Source organism: Argopecten irradians, chromosome 16 (assembly GCF_041381155.1).
Source record: "Argopecten irradians isolate NY chromosome 16, Ai_NY, whole genome shotgun sequence".
NCBI classification, from domain to species: domain Eukaryota; kingdom Metazoa; phylum Mollusca; class Bivalvia; order Pectinida; family Pectinidae; genus Argopecten; species Argopecten irradians.
In genome coordinates this window covers 27,114,634-27,134,867 of record NC_091149.1, presented here as the reverse complement: position 1 = coordinate 27,134,867, position 20,234 = coordinate 27,114,634, and the positions used below count along the sequence as shown (strand labels likewise).

At 35.6% G+C, this 20,234-nt stretch overlaps 1 protein-coding gene across 1 annotated transcript; it reads left to right on the top strand.

Moving 5' to 3' along the window:
• Window positions 1–7,551: 7,551 nt before the first annotated feature.
• Window positions 7,552–17,630, top strand: LOC138310674 (uncharacterized). The gene is made up of 6 exons (XM_069252003.1): window positions 7,552–7,679; window positions 8,125–8,293; window positions 8,815–9,272; window positions 13,592–13,732; window positions 14,340–14,446; window positions 17,060–17,630. Exons 1-6 carry the CDS (start codon window positions 7,580–7,582, stop codon window positions 17,237–17,239), a joined length of 1,155 nt encoding a protein of 384 aa, XP_069108104.1. The 5' UTR covers window positions 7,552–7,579; the 3' UTR covers window positions 17,240–17,630.
• The last annotated feature ends 2,604 nt before the right edge of the window (window positions 17,631–20,234 follow it).

Sequence of the window (20,234 nt, the reverse complement as noted above, 5' to 3'; positions counted from 1 at the left end):
CTATAACTCTCATCTTTGTATGTCGGTCTTGACTATAACTCTCATCTCTGTATGTCGGTCTTGACTATAACTCTCATCTCTGTATGTCGGTCTTGACTATAACTCTCATCTCTGTATGTCGGTCTTGACTATAACTCTCATCTCTATATGTCGGTCTTGACTATAACTCTCATCTCTGTATGTCGGTCTTGACTATAACTCTCATCTCTGTGTGTCGATCTTAACTATAACTCTCATCTCTGTATGTCGGTCTTGACTATAACTCTCATCTCTGTATATCGGCCTTGACTATAACTCTCATCTTTGTATGTCAGTCTTGATTATAACTCTCATCTCTGTATGTCGGTCTTGACTATAACTCTCGTCTCTGTATGTCGTTCTTAACTATAACTCTCATCTCTGTATGTCGGTCTTAACTTGAACTCTCATCTCTGTATGTCGGTCTTATCTTTAACACTCATCTCTGTATATCGGTCTTAACTATAACTCTCATATCTGTATGACAGCTTTCCTGACTATCAATCTCATCTCTGTATGTCGGTCTTAAATTTAACACTCATTTCTGTATGTCGGTCTTGACTATAACTCTCATCTATGTATGTTGGTCTTGACTATAACTCTCATCTTTGTATGTCGGTCTTAACTATAACTCTCATCCCTGTATGTCAGTCTTGACTATATTTCTCATCTCTGTATGTCGGTCTTGACTATAACTCTCATCTATGTATGTCGGTCTTGACTATAACTCTCATCTCTGTATGTCGGTCTTGACTATAACTCTCATCTCTGTATGTCGGTCTTGACTATAACTCTCATCTCTGTATGTCGGTCTTGACTATAACTCTCATCTCTGTATGACGGCTTTCCTGACTATAACTCTCATCTCTGTATGTCGGTCTTTTAACTTTAACTCTCGTCTCTGTATGTCGTTCTTGACTATAACTCTCATCTCTGTATGTCGGTCTTGACTATAACTCTCATCTCTGTATATCGGTCTTGACTATAACTCTCATCTTTGTATGTCATACTTGACTATAACTCTCATCTCTGTATGTCGGTCTTGACTTTAACTCTCATCTCTGTATGTCGGTCTTGACTATTACTCTCATCTATGTTTGTTGGTCTTGACTATAACTCTCATCTTTGTATGTCGGTCTTGACTATAACTCTCATCCCTGTATGTCGTCTTGACTATAACTCTCATCTCTGTATGTCGGTCTTGACTATAACTCTCATCTCTGTATGTCGGTCTTGACTATAACTCTCATCTTTGTATGTCGGTCTTGACTATAACTCTCATCTCTGTATGTCGGTCTTAACTATAACTCTCATCTCTGTATGTCGGTCTTGACTATAACTCTCATCTCTGTATGTCGGTCTTGACTATAACTCTCATCTCTGTATGTCGGTCTTAACTATAACTCTCATCTCTGTATGACGGCTTTCCTGACTATCAATCTCATCTCTGTATGTCGGTCTTAACTATAACTCTCATCTCTGTATGTCGGTCTTGACTATAACTCTCATCTCTGTATGTCGGTCTTGACTATAACTCTCATCTCTGTATGTCGGTCTTGACTATAACTCTCATCTCTGTATGTCGGTCTTGACTATAACTCTCATCTCTGTATGTCGGTCTTGACTATAACTCTCATCTCTGTATGTCGGTCTCGACTATAACTCTCATCTCTGTATGTCGGTCTTAACTATAACTCTCATCTCTGTATGACGGCTTTCCTGACTATCAATCTCATCTCTGTATGTCGGTCTTAACTTTAACTCTCATCTCTGTATGTCGGTCTTGACCATAACTCCCAACTCGGTATGTCAGTCTTGGTCTTGACTATAACTCTTATTTCTGCATGTCGGTCTTGACTATATCTCTCATCTCTGTATGACGGCTTTCCTGACTATCAATCTCATCTCTGTATGTCGGTCTTAACTTTAACTCTCATCTCTCATCTCTGTATGTCGGTCTTGACTATAACTCTCATCCCTGTATGTCAGTCTTGACTATAACTCTCATCTCTGTATGTCGGTCTTGACTATAACTCTCATCTTTGTATGTCGGTCTTGACTATAACTCTCATCTCTGTATGTCGGTCTTGACTATAACTCTCATCTCTGTATGTCGGTCTTGACTATAACTCTCATCTTTGTATGTCGGTCTTGACTATAACTCTCATCTCTGTATGTCGGTCTTGACTATAACTCTCATCTCTGTATGTCGGTCTTGACTATAACTCTCATCTCTGTATGTCGGTCTTGACTATAACTCTCATCTCTGTATGTCGGTCTTGACTATAACTCTCATCTCTGTATGTCGGTCTTAACTATAACTCTCATCCCTGACTCATCTCTGTATGACGGCTTTCCTGACTATCAATCTCATCTCTGTATGTCGGTCTTAACTTTAACTCTCATCTCTGTATGTCGGTCTTGACTATAACTCTCATCTCTGTATGTCGGTCTTGACTATAACTCTCATCTCTGTATGACGGCTTTACTGACTATCAATCTCATCTCTGTATGTCAGTCTTAACTTTAACTCTCATCTCTCATCTCTGTATGTCGGTCTTGACTATAACTCTCATCTCTGTATGTCAGTCTTAACTTTAACTCTCATCTCTCATCTCTGTGTGTCGGTCTTGACTATAACTCTCATCCCTGTATGTCAGTCTTGACTATAACTCTCATCTCTGTATGACGGCTTTCCTGACTATCAATCTCATCTCTGTATGTCGGTCTTAACTTTAACTCTCATCTCTCATCTCTGTATGTCGGTCTTGACTATAACTCTCATCCCTGTATGTCAGTCTTGACTATAACTCTCATCTCTGTATGTCGGTCTTGACTATAACTCTCATCTTTGTATGTCGGTCTTGACTATAACTCTCATCTCTGTATGTCGGTCTTAACTATAACTCTCATCTCTGTATGTCGGTCTTGACTATAACTCTCATCTCTGTATGTCGGTCTTAACTATAATTCTCATCTTTGTATGTCGGTCTTAACTATAACTCTCATCCCTGTATGTCATTCTTGACTATAACATTCATCTCTGTATATCGGTCTTGACTATAACTCTCATCTTTGTATGTCGGTCTTGACTATAACTCCCATCTCTATATGTCGGTCTTGACTTTAACTCTCACCTCTGTATGTCGGTCTTGACTATAACTCTCATCTCTGTGTGTCGATCTTAACTATAACTCTCATCTCTGTATGTCGGTTTTGACTATAACTCTCGTATCTTCTGTATGTCGTTCTTGACTATAACTCTCATCTCTGTATGTCGGTCTTGACTATAACTCTCATCTCTGTATGTCGGTCTTGACTATAACTCTCATCTCTGTATGTCGTTCTTGACTATAACTCTCATCTCTGTATGTCGGTCTTGACTATAACTCTCATCTCTGTATGTCGGTCTTAACTATAACTCTCATCTCTGTATGTCGGTCTTAACTATAACTCTCATCTCTGTATGTCGGTCTTGACTATAAACTAAACTCTCATCTCTGTATGTCGATCTCGACTATGTATGTAGTCTTAACTATAACTCTCATCTCTGTATGACGGCTTTCCTGACTATCAATCTCATCTCTGTATGTCGGTTCTTAACTTTAACTCTCATCTCTGTATGTCGGTCTTGACCATAACTCCCAACTCGGTATGTCAGTCTTGGTCTTGACTATAACTCTTATTCTGCATGTCAGTCTTGACTATAACTCTCATCTCTGTATGTCGGTCTTGACTATTACTCTCATCTTTGTATGTCGGTATGATCTTGACTATAACTCTCATCTCTGTATGTCGGTCTTAACTATAATTCTCATCTCTGTATGTCGGTCTTGACTATAACTCTCATCTTATGTATATTCGGTCCTTGACTATAACTCTCATCTTTGTATGTCGGTCTTAACTATAACTCTCATCTCTGTATGTCATCTTGACTATAACTCTCATCTCTGTATGTCGGTCTTGACTATAACTCTCATCTTTGTATGTCGTCTTGACTATAACTCTCATCTCTGTATGTCGGTCTTAACTATAATTCTCATCTGTGTATGTCGGTCTTGACTATAACTCTCATCTATGTATTGTCGGTCTTGACTATAACTCTCATCTTCGTATGTCGGTCTTAACTATAACTCTCATCTCTCGGCTTAACTATAACTCTCACTCTGTATGTCGGTCTTAACTATAACTCTCATCTCTGTATGTCAGTCTTGACTATAACTCTCATCTCTGTATGTCGGTCTTGACTATAACTCTCATCTCTGTATGTCGGTCTTGACTATAACTCTCATCTCTGTATGTCGGTCTTGACTATAACTCTCATCTCTGTATGTCGGTCTTGACTATAACTCTCATCTCTGTATGTCGGTCTTGACTATAACTCTCATCTCTGTATGTCGGTCTTACTATAACTCTCATCTCTGTATGACGGTCTTGACTATAATTCTCATCTGTGTATGTCGGTCTTGACTATAACTCTCATCTCTGTATGTTGGTCTTGACTATAACTCTCATCTCTGTATGTCGGTCTTAACTATAACTCTCATCTCTGTATGTCATTCTTGACTATAACTCTCATCTCTGTATGTCGGTCTTAACTATAACTCTCATCTCTGTATGTCAGTCTTGACTATAACTCTCTCATCTCTGTATGTCGGTCTTGACTATAACTCTCATCTATGTATGTCGGTCTTGACTATAACTCTCATCTCTGTATGTCGGTCTTGACTATAACTCTCATCTCTGTATGTCGGTCTTGACTATAACTCTCATCTCTGTATGTCGGTCTTAACTATAACTCTCATCTCTGTATGTCGGTCTTGACTATAACTCTCATCTCTGTATGTCGGTCTTGACTATAACTCTCATCTCTGTATGTCGGTCTTGACTATAACTCTCATCTCTGTATGTCGGTCTTGACTATAACTCTCATCTCTGTATGTCGGTCTTGACTATAACTCTCATCTCTGTAATGTCTGGGTCTTGACTATAACTCTCATCTCTGTATGTCGGTCTCGAACATAACTCTCATCTCTCATCTCTGTATGTCGGTCTTGACTATAACTCTCATCTCTGTATGTCGGTCTTGACTATAACTCTCATCTCTGTATGTCGGTCTTGACTATAACTCTCATCTCTGTATGTCGGTCTTGACTATAACTCTCATCTCTGTATGTCGGTCTTGACTATAACTTCATCTTTGTATGTCGGTTCTTGACTATAACTCTCATCTCTGTATGTCGGTCTTAGACTATAACTTCTCATCTGTGTATGTCGGTCTTGACTATAACTCTCATCTCTGTATGTCGGTCTTGACTATAACTCTCATCTATGTATATTGGTCTTGACTATAACTCTCATCTTTGTATGTCGGTCTTAACTATAACTCTCATCCCTGTATGTCATTCTTGACTATAACTCTCATCTCTGTATGTCGGTCTTAACTATAACTCTCATCCCTGTATGTCAGTCTTGACTATAACTCTCATCTCTGTATGTCGGTCTTGACTATAACTCTCATCTATGTATGTCGGTCTTGACTATAACTCTCATCTCTGTATGTCGGTCTTGACTATAACTCTCATCTCTGTATGTCGGTCTCGACTATAACTCTCATCTCTGTATGTCGGTCTTAACTATAACTCTCATCTCTGTATGACGGCTTTCCTGACTATCAATCTCATCTCTGTATGTCGGTCTTAACTTTAACTCTCATCTCTGTATGTCGGTCTTGACTCTAACTCTCATCTCTGTATGACGGCTTTACTGACTATCAATCTCATCTCTGTATGTCAGTCTTAACTTTAACTCTCATCTCTCATCTCTGTATGTCGGTCTTGACTATAACTCTCATCTCTGTATGTCGGTCTTGACTATAACTCTCATCTCTGTATGTCGGTCTTGACTATAACTCTCATCTTTGTATGTCGGTCTTGACTATAACTCTCATCTCTGTATGTTTTGGTCTTTCCTACTATAACTCTCTCATCTTCGTATATCGGTCTTAAATATCGGTCTTAACTATAACTCTCATCCCTGTATGTCATTCTTGACTATAACTCTCATCTCTGTATGTCGGTCTTAACTATAACTCTCATCTCTGTATGTCGGTCTTGACTATAACTCTCATCTCTGTATGTCGGTCTTGACTATAACTCTCATCTCTGTATGTCGGTCTTGACTATAACTCTCATCTCTGTATGTCGGTCTTAACTATAACTCTCATCTCTGTATATCGGTCTTGACTATAACTCTCATCTCTGTATGTCGGTCTTGACTATAACTCTCATCTCTGTATGTCGGTCTTAACTATAACTCTCATCTCTGTATGACGGCTTTCCTGACTATCAATCTCATCTCTGTATGTCGTTCTTAACTTTAACTCTCATCTCTGTATGTCGGTCTTGACTATAACTCCCAACTCGGTATGTCAGTCTTGGTCTTGAATATAACTCTTATTTCTGCATGTCGGTCTTGACTATAACTCTCATCTCTGTATGACGGCTTTCCTGACTATCAATCTCATCTCTGTATGTCGGTCTTGACTATAACTCTCATCTTTGTATGTCGGTCTTGACTATAACTCTCATCTCTGTATGTCGGTCTTAACTATAATTCCCATCTGTGTATGTCGGTCTTGACTATAACTCTCATCTATGTATGTTGGTCTTGACTATAACTCTCATCTTCGTATGTCGGTCTTAACTATAACTCTTATCCCTGTATGTCATTCTTGACTATAACTCTCATCTCTGTATGTCGGTCTTTCCTGACTATAACTCTCATCCCTGTATGTCGGTCTTAACTTTAACTCTTATCTCTCATCTCTGTGTGTCGGTCTTGACTATAACTCTCATCCCGGTATGTCAGTCTTGACTATAACTCTCATCTCTGTATGTCGGTCTTGACTATAACTCTCATCTTTGTATGTCGGTCTTGACTATAACTCTCATCTCTGTATGTCGGTCTTAACTATAATTCTCATCTCTGTATGTCGGTCTTGACTATAATTCTCATCTCTGTATGACGGCCTTCCTAACTTTTAATCTGATCTCTGTATATCGCCAATCTATAAAATTCATTTCTGTATGTCCGCTTTCCTAACTGTAACTGTCATCTCTGTATGTCTGTAAGAATGAGATATTTGTATAGATTGTAGTTATTAACTAATGTTATAACAATTATTTGGTCAATGAACATTAGATAAGAATACAAAATAACCTAATCTATTTATCGAACTTTCGGTAAAAACTAGTGGCATCTGTGTGCTGTAAAATGCATAGGTAATTAGAGGCTACACAACGTCATATTGAAGCTAGGTAAACTGAACTAATTTAGCTATGAACCTGAGTTAGAATCTAGTGCTATAATCTAACTTGATTATAATTCTTGGATAAAAAGAAGTAATTTATACGTAAATCAAGCAGGTGCGCTGTTATGATTTATCACACAATTAGTATGCACACCGTAAATACATTAGTCACGCTTACGTGGTAATACAATAACGTTCTACAACTTACCAGACAATCTCGGTATAGCATTCGCAATCTACGATTCCAAGATGTCGCGATGTACGCTGATCTTAACTGTTTGTTGGATAGTTTCCATTTTGTGTGTTTCGTTTACTTCTTCAAACATGATACCGAAGCCCAATATTGAGGGTAAGTCTGAATATATGAGTATTAAATACAAAACAAATGTCTAATTAAAACATTCCAAATATATCAATTATAAGTATTAAGAGTTACATAGCATTGTAAATCATATCGAGTACATAATCAATTTAAAAACGGACTTACGGTCAGCAATTTGGTAATGTGATGATTGGTCTTAAATTTATGGCACAAATTTTCACGCATTATCTTTCCCTTCAACTCATAATTGTACTGTTATATGACAATATCATTTATATATCGTTGGTAATTTCTCTTTTGACGCAAGCATTGTGTTATAAACACTATAGTCAAATGTTTTCTTTCTCAATTTTCGTTGTTCATATTTAGTGTTTTCGACGCTCGTATTTGTCATTTTTGATATTGTGCTAAAGCAAACAAAATGTCAATATATGATTTAGCAATGTTAATATATGTTATATTTATGATTTAGCACTTAACAGGTTGATTCGGGAGCGACTGTTCATGAAAGTGGTGCCTGAATTAAGGACTGTTTTGGACAGCCTCGAGAGAAACCAGGCAGCGACGTCAAGTTGTCAGCAACAGATAACACGGTCATATAAATTGTGTGCACAGTGCACAAACAGCGTTTGTTCGGATAGGTAAGTGGCGCTCAATTAAATACTAATCCAGTGGGAACTGGAAAAACACCATATAAAGAAATTACATGACACCACATGGTAGTGCGACTATGATACATATGCCAATCAGCATGCCCTTGACTTAACGTTCTCCATTGGAAAGCGTTACAGAAGTAAATGCTCAAGTCAATATCTTCCTTAAAATATGAACAATTCTAAGTTAAGAAATGTCTGAGGTTTGGTATATTCGTGATATAAGGTCTGATTGTCACTTCTGACTTTGCGTATTGTGGAGTTGTCTGCTCGTGTAAAAAAGTTGTTAGATAAATATATAACGTGAGTCTCATAAATAAATGACCTAAACATCACACTTTACTTACATGGGCAGATATGATAAGATGCGAGAGCGTTTGTTTTGATACTTCATTCAACTCCAAAGGAAATCATTTGTTTCTATTAATCAGAATAACTTGTTGTTATAGCGGTCGCATGATAGATATTTACATGACATTTATGTTCATAATCTTCCATGTCTTTTTCAGATACAAAACATGCAAGATTAGATCGAAAAAAAGACTAAGCCTCTGCGATGTGGTTGGATTTAACCAGAGACAGATTTGTGAAATGACGGATAAAAAAGAAAGATTCATGCTAAACGTTGTTACCAACATGAAGAATAAGCTAGCTGCGAATCTACGATATGCTATATACGACATGGGACAATTGGTAGAACAGTTTCTAGTCCAGCTGGGTAACTACGCAAATACCTGGTCGTCACCTGCTGCATTCTCAGTTCAAAACGCCATAAAACAAATTCAGACTCGTTATACAATAGAAAACGACCGTTGGTCAGCCGACATCAACTACCTTTCTCCAGAGGAACAGATTTTGAGGGATATGGCTTCAGCTATAAATATCGGCATGGATAAGCTGGGTGCTACAGTACCAAATACTGGGTCATTTTCGTATGACTTCTCACGGACTCTTGCTGACTTATTGAGTAAGTTGATGTGGTTATTTGAAAAGATATACCGTACGTGAAGTTAAGTTCGGACAATAATTTGCACTGTGTTTGAATAAGAGCAGTGAGATCTAGCCATGAAAATAGCTGAACCTCAAACTAATTGCAACAGAAGCAACTATGCATTTTTCTTACTCCTTGATATGTAGTAAATGATATATAGAAATTCCCAAATAATCCCAAAAGGGGAAAATTGAAAAATATCAGCTTTTCTAAGACCTATATAGCCTTACAGATAAGCACTGTAGATTAAGGGGGTAGGTTAATAAAATTATTCTTTCTTGGAAAGTATTTATATGTATACATTATATACTTGCAAAAATACTATAAAGATAGATTAAACTTTGTTATGATATTTTTTTTCAGTAAAAATCATTTTATTATGAAGGTCAAATAAAGGTCAAAACTGCCAAATTGGTGAAAAAAATGATGAAAAACCAGCAGTGTTTTCAGATGTACTCTCTTGTAGGTTTATAAAGCATTATATCACTTACATTTTCATCTTTGCACAAAGTTAAAATAAATTAATACAAACTACAAAATATTACCCTGGCAACAATATAATGTCCCATTACATTGTTAGCTCACCTCTCGGAGCTTACAGAATCGCTTTTGTGTCAGTGTCGGCATTGGGAATCCCATCTTAAGGTTTTGGTTGTGTGTTGTAATATATACTGCTATTCTAAACAAATGACATTTAATTCTACAATATTCTTGGATTAAAATTGTTGTGATAAGTATGGACAAGCATTTAAAGAAGGGCAATGCTGGATTTGGAGAATTTCAAGTGGCCCAATTGGCCGAAGTAGGCAGGTTAAGGTTTTGTGCAAGTGTTGAAATACTGTTATCTGTCACAACTGACATTTATTTCTGCAATAATTTTGGTTTATAATTGTGGTATATGGACAATGACTTAAAGGGGGAAATGCTGGATTTTGAAATTCCAAAAGGATCAATGGACCAAAAGGTTAAATTACATAATGACATTGCTATAATTTATACTTTGGCCAAAGGGATTTCTTTGATGAAGGTAGTCTAATACTAAGGTTGTATCTTTCCCTTTGTGTTGGTCATTGGTTATATAATTGACCTCAGTGGTGTGATAACTAAAATCACATAAAAATGAACATCAACTACAGAATAACTATTTATTAATTACCATATTCACCGTAATTAGCGCCCAGTGCACTTACAAATTATAACAAATGGAAATGCTGTTGTAAATTTGTTCTGATGACGATTGGCCTAGCCATCCGAAACATGTAAACTAATAAATACCCACAAATTCATGGAATCTTTGGTGTTGATGCTCCATCCTTCTTCATACTTGTAAATTATAACAAAGATTAAAGGGACGCTTTTTAGGTAACGAAATTGTAAGTTGTGGACAAAAAACCTTTTAACAAAAGTCAGACATACTTTTACTCTTTCCACACTCATGGCACATTAATCTGTCACAGTAAACATACATATGCCTTCTTTCCTTTGATTACGCATTAGTAGGTAATGATTCACATGTAGAAGACTCACAAGTTCATGTAATATGGAATACGATGCCTGTAAGCATCACACAGTTGTAAAACATCGTTAAATTTATGGGATGACGGGGGCATTTATATAACTTCAGCATTAAGGGAGGGGGACGACTGGTTCACCCGTCAGTATGATATCTTCGGCGGAATGCTTCAGTGATATAATACTATAAAAAGGCCAAGACTTCCACTATACATCACGAATAAACCACAGTCTCCCAAAATCAAACAAACAAGCAAGCAAAAACAAACAAACAGACAAACAAATCAATTCCTCCAGAAGAAGAGAGGGGGGCGCCAATTACGTCGAATACAGTATGTATATAAAGAACTAAAATGAATAAGAAGCGGAACCAATATATGACGTCAAATTGTTTAAATGTAATCAGCGGAGTGATGTGACAGTATTTTCTTTGTACCAGTAACTTATCTACAAATAATACAGCTTCATGTATAGTATGGTTTGTGTCATGGGGATTAGTTGTGGTCTACAACATTACGTTGACGTTGTATAAAGTGATATTCTAAAAAGTAAGAACGGTTTATATTTTTGGGGGAAACCTACTGGTTACATTATACGTTAACTTCCATATGTACATATGTGTAGAAAAGCGAAGTTCAATTTTCATCTATACTTTAAAATAAACTTTATTCAAATCTAATTACAATCAGACTTGGGACCAGAGAAATAATTCGTTCTAACAGAAATTCGATATAGAGTTTCTGAAACTATAAGTTCATTAAAGTCATAGGCCGATTGCACCCCGAATCAACGTAGTTATCAAGCTAACTCACAAATTCCGAAGTCAGCAGCAATGTGTTCTATGGCAGATTTTCCATTATCGATGATTAATTGTACACTTGTTTGATCGTATTTGATTTTCTATTAATTAATTCCCCCTTTTTTTTATTCATAACTGTGTGTATTTACTACTTATTCAGAGCTACATCTATATGCCCTTTGACATTTGTTTGTTAAAATATATTTCATTTGCTTGATATTGTTGTTTCTGTTATTAATAAGAAGGTGTAAGAGTCTCTAACATGATGACTAGTTTTCACTGTAAAGTCATTTTTCAATATGTATCCATAAAGAACATGTAGAAGTTGATTATCATATATGTACATGTAGATTAATTGGAAACATACATACATGTACATCCCCAACCCGGCAAGTTCCCTTTTTAATTCGGCTTCTTCCAGTTTCATTTCTTAACATTTCCTCAAACATATAAATGCTCTGATTGGACATTGTTTTACCGTCTTTGTGAATTTGATAACCGAACTCTGCTGAAAGAGATTATACAAAAGTTTTACCACACAAATTAGCATTTAATTGTGGTTTAAAGGAGCCCCATAGGTCCATTAAATATCGTAGATTTTAATCAAGCTTTATTAGAGCTTTATGCTCCGTTAACTTTAATGGACGTTTGTGCAACATCATATTTTCTGGAAATGACGTCATCAAGTTAATGACGGTTTAATGAAGGTTTAATCCTCGATTAACTTTTAATAGACCTTTGAACAACTGGCCCCAGATAAATATATACATGGAACTAACTGACCATTAGTATCTGTTATATGTAGAGCTATGACACGTATTCAGTAATAAAGTGGCAATAAAGTAAAATAATTTCTGAAATAAAAGAAAATAGTACATATAAAATACACAGTTAGAAACCAAAACAATAATGAGGTTGCAAACATCCAAACCACTCTTCGGAATAAGAATTAAATATTGAATTTTATCGGAAATATGTGTAAAATGGAAATTTTGATCAATATCGCGCTAGTACAAACAGGCTTCCATACTTTTTTTTCGTCAATGAAACAGGGTTATTAAAACTGGCAAACTTTTAAAACTTAAATACATCGTATTGACAGAACCATTACTCATTAAAGATAAACTAAAGCATAGACTACACTGGCAAAATATCGAAATTCGGATATGTTTTATTTAACATAAATACAGTTATGTTGTCGTCACTTTGTACTTCCGTCGGGTAGGAGTTACCGTCACCGATCGCTAACCATTTCAACACTTAAAGACATATGTGAAGCACATGGTATTATGTATAATATAACTTAAAATAATCATGAACTTAGCTCATACTATCATAAAACCTGCCAATGATGCACGATTGTCAATAATCAACGCTTTTGTTTATGTAAATTGTATTCGTGTGTCCACTCATGCCAACATTGTAGCTCATTTCCGCCTCCTTTGTGGAACTCTTCCGATCTACGGCGGCCCATATGGGACACATTTACCGGCGGTGTAGATGACTTTATAAATAGGTAAAATTAACCACTTTCCCCTTATGGGATTTTTTGGGAATTTTTACCAGTTACTTATAGTCGAAATCTAAAAACATTCCAACAAAAATAAATTCTGTTGCAATTAGTTTGATGTTGAAACCTAGTTTGACTGGTCTATGTGTTTGAATAAGAGCAGTGAGATGAACGCGAAAGGTGCTAAAAGCATATTACCACTTAAATTAGTACAGAGCACGTATATTTTAAAGCAATACCAATGCGACAAATGATGTACTCCTGTAATAAAATATGTAATCGAAAAACATTATTTTAGTTGTTTTACGGTATCTGCTTGATAGCGAATTGCCTATAGAAACGTTTATGTATGTTAAAATTCAGTTGCTTGCACCATATTTACGCAGTTGGGGTGTTTGAACATGATATTGTCTTGTGTCTTAAACAATACATTAATAAAAAAAACATAGTGTGGACTTTTCCCCATTTATTTAGGTGTTCATTTCCATGTTGGGCGAAAGAAAAGAGCAGCCGTTTCATGTACGGATCTGGCAACAGGAGCTGCAACATGTTTGTCGTTCCTTGACCAATGTCCGAGATGTGCTTCCTCTCCGACCACTAACCCTATTACTGCAGGTCAGTCTTTGATATATTTTACGATATTTTTCGCGTTTCTTGTTAAACAGTTTCTTATGGAATAAAGACTAAGATGTTATATATTCTTTATTTCGTAACAACAACATTTTTTTTTTTAATTTTGACATTTCATTCACTTAATGATGGACTATTTACAAATTGATTCTGTATTTTACAGTAATTAAATCTTATATAGACATGCGGGTACAGAGTAATTTCATCATACTTGAACTACATTGTAAATTTTATCTTATAGATAGTTTTCACACTTTATTCAATCATCATTTTCAACCAATATTTGCGGTAATAGGTATATAGCATCATTATTATTACGTGAGGAGACGACTTATAAGTTTACAACTTGTGTCTAATCCCATTTGTATATAACGTGCAAATAAAATATGTTTAAATCACATCATTAAAAATATGCAGTAAAAACTCTGACAAATGTTGCCTTATTTCACAACGCCAGGCAGTGGATCACTTTACGCTGCCTTATGACACTTTTGACATACTAATGTAAATAAATGCATTACGTCGGCCGAGCCATTGGATATCAGTCGGATAATCTTTGTAAATCACATATTGTCATACCAATCCCTTTCAGCTTGTGGTACAACTTATGTAAGTAATGCGAAGCTTCTTATTGACTCCCTGACGAGGACCACACAGATCTTTGAAGACGTCCTCTCCCGAGTTGGATTTATTGAGTCGGTAAGATGGTTGAACCTTGTCATGCCAAAATTATCCATGAACTCATAATTAACTTTTTTTTCTAATTTCGAATGGAAATCCGCAGGGAACACTTCAGAGTTTTTTAAGCTATCCTGTAAGTCGTTATTGTGTCACTTTTTTTCTGTTGTAAAAAAGACATTTCAAATATGATCGCTATGTTAATATCAAGCTGACAGTCAGTACAATTTATCAAAATCTGAACATCACCAAAACTTTCCCGTAGTTCAAACGCACACACACATTAAAAAAAACTCATAACAAAATCAAAATAAAAAATGGTTGTGGGGTTCGGTATATACACTGTACCATATCGCCTCAGAATTTCAATTGTTTTAGAAACATCGAGTAAATATTTCATTTTTAATTACGTATATAATGTGACATTCACACCAGAGAGTCTTTTTGAAAATTGTCAATGAAACACCGTATCTAATAAAGAAAAAGGACCTTTGATTTGGTTCATATGCTATTATACCGTCCTGGCAGAAAAAATGCACAGGCAATACTTCTTCACATGAACTTCACGATAATTTCGCGTGAATTTCAGGTGAACCGGGGTAAAAAAGTAAATTTCACGTGAATTTAATTCAAATATTTTCACGTGATTTTTATGCGAAAATATTTACGTGATTTTTTTTTCATATTAATTTACCGTGAATTTCATGTGAAAAAAAATCACATGAAATTCACGTTCATTCAAGACATGTTGCCTGTGTACTCCCAGAATTGTGATGTTACTGTCCATTCCTTTGTGTACCAATATCTCGGATCTGTACCAGTTTATGTTAGAATGATGGCTGGAATTTTGCTTGCTGATTTTCCCCGTGTTTTCGTGACCCTGGACTTGAAAGTGTTTAGAGATAGAGAACACTGCTCCTCGGGTAGAGAATTTCAGATGTTTATAACTGTTGCTGAAGAATAACCTGTTTTACTCCATCTGAATTGCCTCTTGTACAGTTTTCTGGAGTGCCTCCTAGTTGAAGTTTGTCCAATATCTTCAAATAGTGAGTCGTCATTTAAAATGTTCAAATTATTTAGAATCTTATATATATGGATGATATCTGCCCGTTCTCTACGATATGTTGTACAAAGTGTAAGTAGACTCACACTCTTTAAGCGATTTTGGTTGGGTAGATTGTTTTAAACACGGTAACCTTTTTGTTGCTCGTCTTTGTACAATTCCAATGATGATCATGGCCTTAACTAGGTGTGGTGAGGGTGTTGCGTATTCGACGATTGAACGACTAAGAGCTTTGATAAGTCCCAGGAACATTTATGAGCTTTTTGAGATAGACCTAAACATTAATCCGATGATTTAGTTGACCTTTGAGCTTGAGGCTTGAATTGAAAATTGCAGGTTTTCGTCAATTCTCCTTTTTTTTGGTTCTGGAATTTCGATGCCATCGTGTTTAATTGTATAAATATGTTTTACATGTGATCTGCCAATCTTCAGGTATTAACATTTGGATATTTTAGTTGCATGAGCTAGGACTTTGTCTATAGCTACTAGCCAATGAAAATAGTGAAAAATCAGTGAATATATAAATTTACACCAAAATAAAATTATTTTGGTTGACGATATTTTTTTAGATAAAAAACATGTTACGTCACGTAACTCGAGGAGAATTTTAGTTTATTTTTTGAAGGAAAGTATGGTTTTTCATAAGAGTAACACTGGGGCACATAGGCACGAAAACAATCATTTCTGTAAAACATTTCGTCTTAATCAACATATCAATAACAGAGTAATGGAATTTCATTCTTAAGACAAAAATCATTGCCGAGAATGTTATCATTTAAAACAGAGATTGAATAACATTTACTATTTATTCCAAGGAGCAGTGGTGGTTTCCCTTGAACCATTAATATAAATATCACTTCTCACTAAAACCAAGTTGTTGAGGTTCTCTTCGTTACGATACGGGATACTGTGCGAAGGGAAGTAACTCTAACAATAGAGCTCATCCTACCATATCATGGTACAAAAATATACTAGATACTTGCTATACAATGATAAAAAGCTTTACAGTTTTTTCATAGCTTTTTGCCAAGCCTTTGTCGGCCATCGTAACTTTCCATCTAATTATCTTTACAGGATCTAAAAATCATGAAACCATACATCCCTTAAATATATTAGAACCAACAATATGCAACATTTAATTAATCCATTCCATATGAAGTAGATTAATGACTATAATGACATTATAATTGATTTGGTTTAAGTTAAACTTTATTGCTGTAAATTGGTTTATATTCCTGTATATATATATATATATATATATATATATATATATTATTCCGCGTTTTCGATATTTTAAATATGTTGAAATATACATAGAGTCGGAATCACAGCCTCTTACTTATAATTGTGTATTTATACATATAATTCATATATTTATTCGGGAAACATTTGAATTCAATTTCTCTCTCGGGAGTTACGGGATGATTAACATCTCGAGAAAGATAAGTGACTAACCTTATCTATAAATTGACAAAAATACGCTTTATATTCATACAAAACTTACAACTCGACCTGATTTAATATAGCTACTTAAATAATGTCTCTTAAAATGTTTAACATCTTATTTACAGGCGTTATATAATACAAGAACCAACGTTCCGGATATCTCCTTCCCCAACTCAAAGTTCACAGTTCACGTCCAAGGCCAGCCCACCGTGCTCTACGCGGACTTCCACGTCTTTAGGATGCCATTTACCGCCACACAACTAGCCAACAAAATCTGGACGGAATGGATGAAAAAGATACAATGATGAACACAAACTTGGATGTCGCCAGAATGTTGATTACCGCGGGACCACTAGGCGACAAGATCTGCACAAAGGGGATGTAAAGATACAATGATGATTGTAAACATTGATGTCGCCAGAGTATCATTTACCGCGGGATTGCTTGACGACAAAATCTGAATGGAGGAGATGTAAAGATACAATGATGAATGCAAACTTTCAAATCGTTAATGTAATTTACCGCGGGCCAACTGGTGGACAGAATGGATGAATTTTGCCTTCATTAAATTATCAGTTACAGATATATTTACATGAAATTAATAGTGTTTTCAATATTTGAAAGCTAATAGGGTAACATTTATTTTATAATTCCATTTGATATAAATTTATAAATAAATATATACAATATGACACATTTGTGAGTATACCTATCTATGTATGTTTATGAAGGATTATCATTGTTATGATTAGCGTTGCTAATCACGATATTATGTTGCTACATGTAAACAAGATCTTGTGTTGCTAAACAAGGTATTGTGTTGGTAATGTAAACAAGATCTTGTGTTGGTAATCAAGATCTTGTGTTGGTAATCAAGATATTGTGTTGGTAATCAAGATATTGTGTTGGTAATCAAGATCTTGTGTTGGTAATCAATATATTGTGTTGGTAACCAAGATCTTGTGTTGGTAATCAATATCTTGTGTTGGTAATCAATATATTGTGTTGGTAATCAAGATATTGTGTTGGTAATCAAGATCTTGTGTTGGTAATCAAGATCTTGTGCTGCTAAACAAGGTATTGTGTTGGTAATCAAGATATTGTGTTGGTAATCAAGATCTTGTGTTGGTAATCAAGATATTGTGTTGGTAATCAAGATCTTGTGTTGGTAATCAAGATCTTGTGCTGCTAAACAAGGTATTGTGTTGGTAATCAAGATATTGTGTTGGTAATCAAGATCTTGTGCTGCTAAACAAGGTATTGTGTTGGTAATCAAGATCTTGTGTTGGTAATCAAGATCTTGTGCTGCTAAACAAGGTATTGTGTTGGTAATCAAGATATTGTGTTGGCAATCAAGATTTTGTGCTGCTAAACAAGGTATTGTGTTGGTAATCAAGATCTTGTGTTGGTAATCAAGATCTTGTGCTGCTAAACAAGGTATTGTGTTGGTAATCAAGATATTGTGTTGGTAATCAAGATCTTGTGTTGGTAATCAAGATCTTGTGTTGGTAATCAAGATATTGTGTTGGTAATCAAGATCTTGTGTTGCTAAACAAGGTATTGTGTTGGTAATCAAGATCTTGTGTTGGTAATCAAGATCTTGTGTTGGTAATCAAGATATTGTGTTGGTAATCAAGATCTTGTGTTGCTAATCAAGATATCGTGTTGCTAATCAATATATTGTGTTGCTAATCAATATATTGTGTTGGTAATCAAGATCTTGTGTTGGTAATCAAGATCTTGTGTTTGTAATCAAGATTTTGTGTTGGTAATCAAGATATCGTGTTGCTAATCAATATATTGTGTTGCTAATCAATATATTGTGTTGCTAATCAAGATCTTGTGTTGGTAATCAATATATTGTGTTGCTAATCAATGTATTGTGTTGCTAATCAATATCTTGTGTTCCTAATCAAGGTATTGCGTTGCTAATCAATATCTTGTGTTGAAATATTAGTTTAAAACGCATCCAATTGATAAGTTGATTTTCAACTCGACAAAGCCAGCATGAACACATCCTTGACATTCCATGGGTTATAATTACTGACAGTATATCCACCCCAGGACTACCTCATAGTAAAACTTGAGTAGATCAGGGGGAAAAACTGACCAATCACAGGCCCGCAGAGGCTTCCTTTGAAGATTACAAAGAGAGCGACGCCCAACATCAAAGCAACACATTCAACCACAGGGTACCGTTATACAATTTCTTCGAAGTACATAAAATGATAAAAATCGGTCTGCTGTTGGTTACAGTTTTACTATAAGATAGTCCAGGGGTAGATATAACGTCAGTGATAGTAACCACTGGTGTATGGAGGGGTACAAGGAATATGTCATACAGACTAAATGATAGAGTACTTTAAAGTGAACAGTCGGGCAAGGATAGCTAAAGTCGGTAAAAATGGTGTGAATGTATCCAGTATAATTTCTTATGAAATGGAAAAATAAAATCTCTCGTCAAAATCTGTCTGCGTACGAAGAAATTGATTTAAAGTATGGAAATTCTAAAACGTCCTCCCGGCTCACTATGTCCGTGGTTACATTTCCACGCAGCCTCGCTTTCAATGCTTTCAACTTTTCTTTACTTTAATGGTCAGAACTGGGAAACTAAGCAGAACTTGACCGTCGTATTAATATGTGAGAACTTTTGGAAGGCCAATGAACGCATTTAGACTGGTTTTCTTCGCCCGACTAATCACTTTAAAAAGGACAATTGTCCCCGTATTATAAGGACACACTACGAAAATGCCGCAGCCACCTAGAACATACACGTGTAATATCACACGGAATGTAAACATGTGTAATATCACACGGAATGTAAACATGTGTAATATCTCACAGAATGTAAACATGTGTAATATCACACAGAATGTAAACATGTGTAATATCACACGGAATGTAAACATGTGTAATATCACACGGAATGTAAACATGTGTAATATCACACGGAATGTAAACATGTGTAATATCACACGGAATGTAAACATGTGTAATATCACACGGAATGTAAACATGTGTAATATCACACGGAATGTAAACATGTGTAATATCACACGGAATGTAAACATGTGTAATATCACACGGAATGTAAACATGTTTAATATCACACGAAATGTAAACATGTGTAATATCACACGGAATGTAAACATGTGTAATATCACACGGAATGTAAACATGTGTAATATCACACGGAATGTAAACATGTGTAATATCACACGGAATGTAATCATGTGTAATATCACACGGAATGTAAACATGTGTAATATCACACGGATTGTAAACATGTGTAATATCACA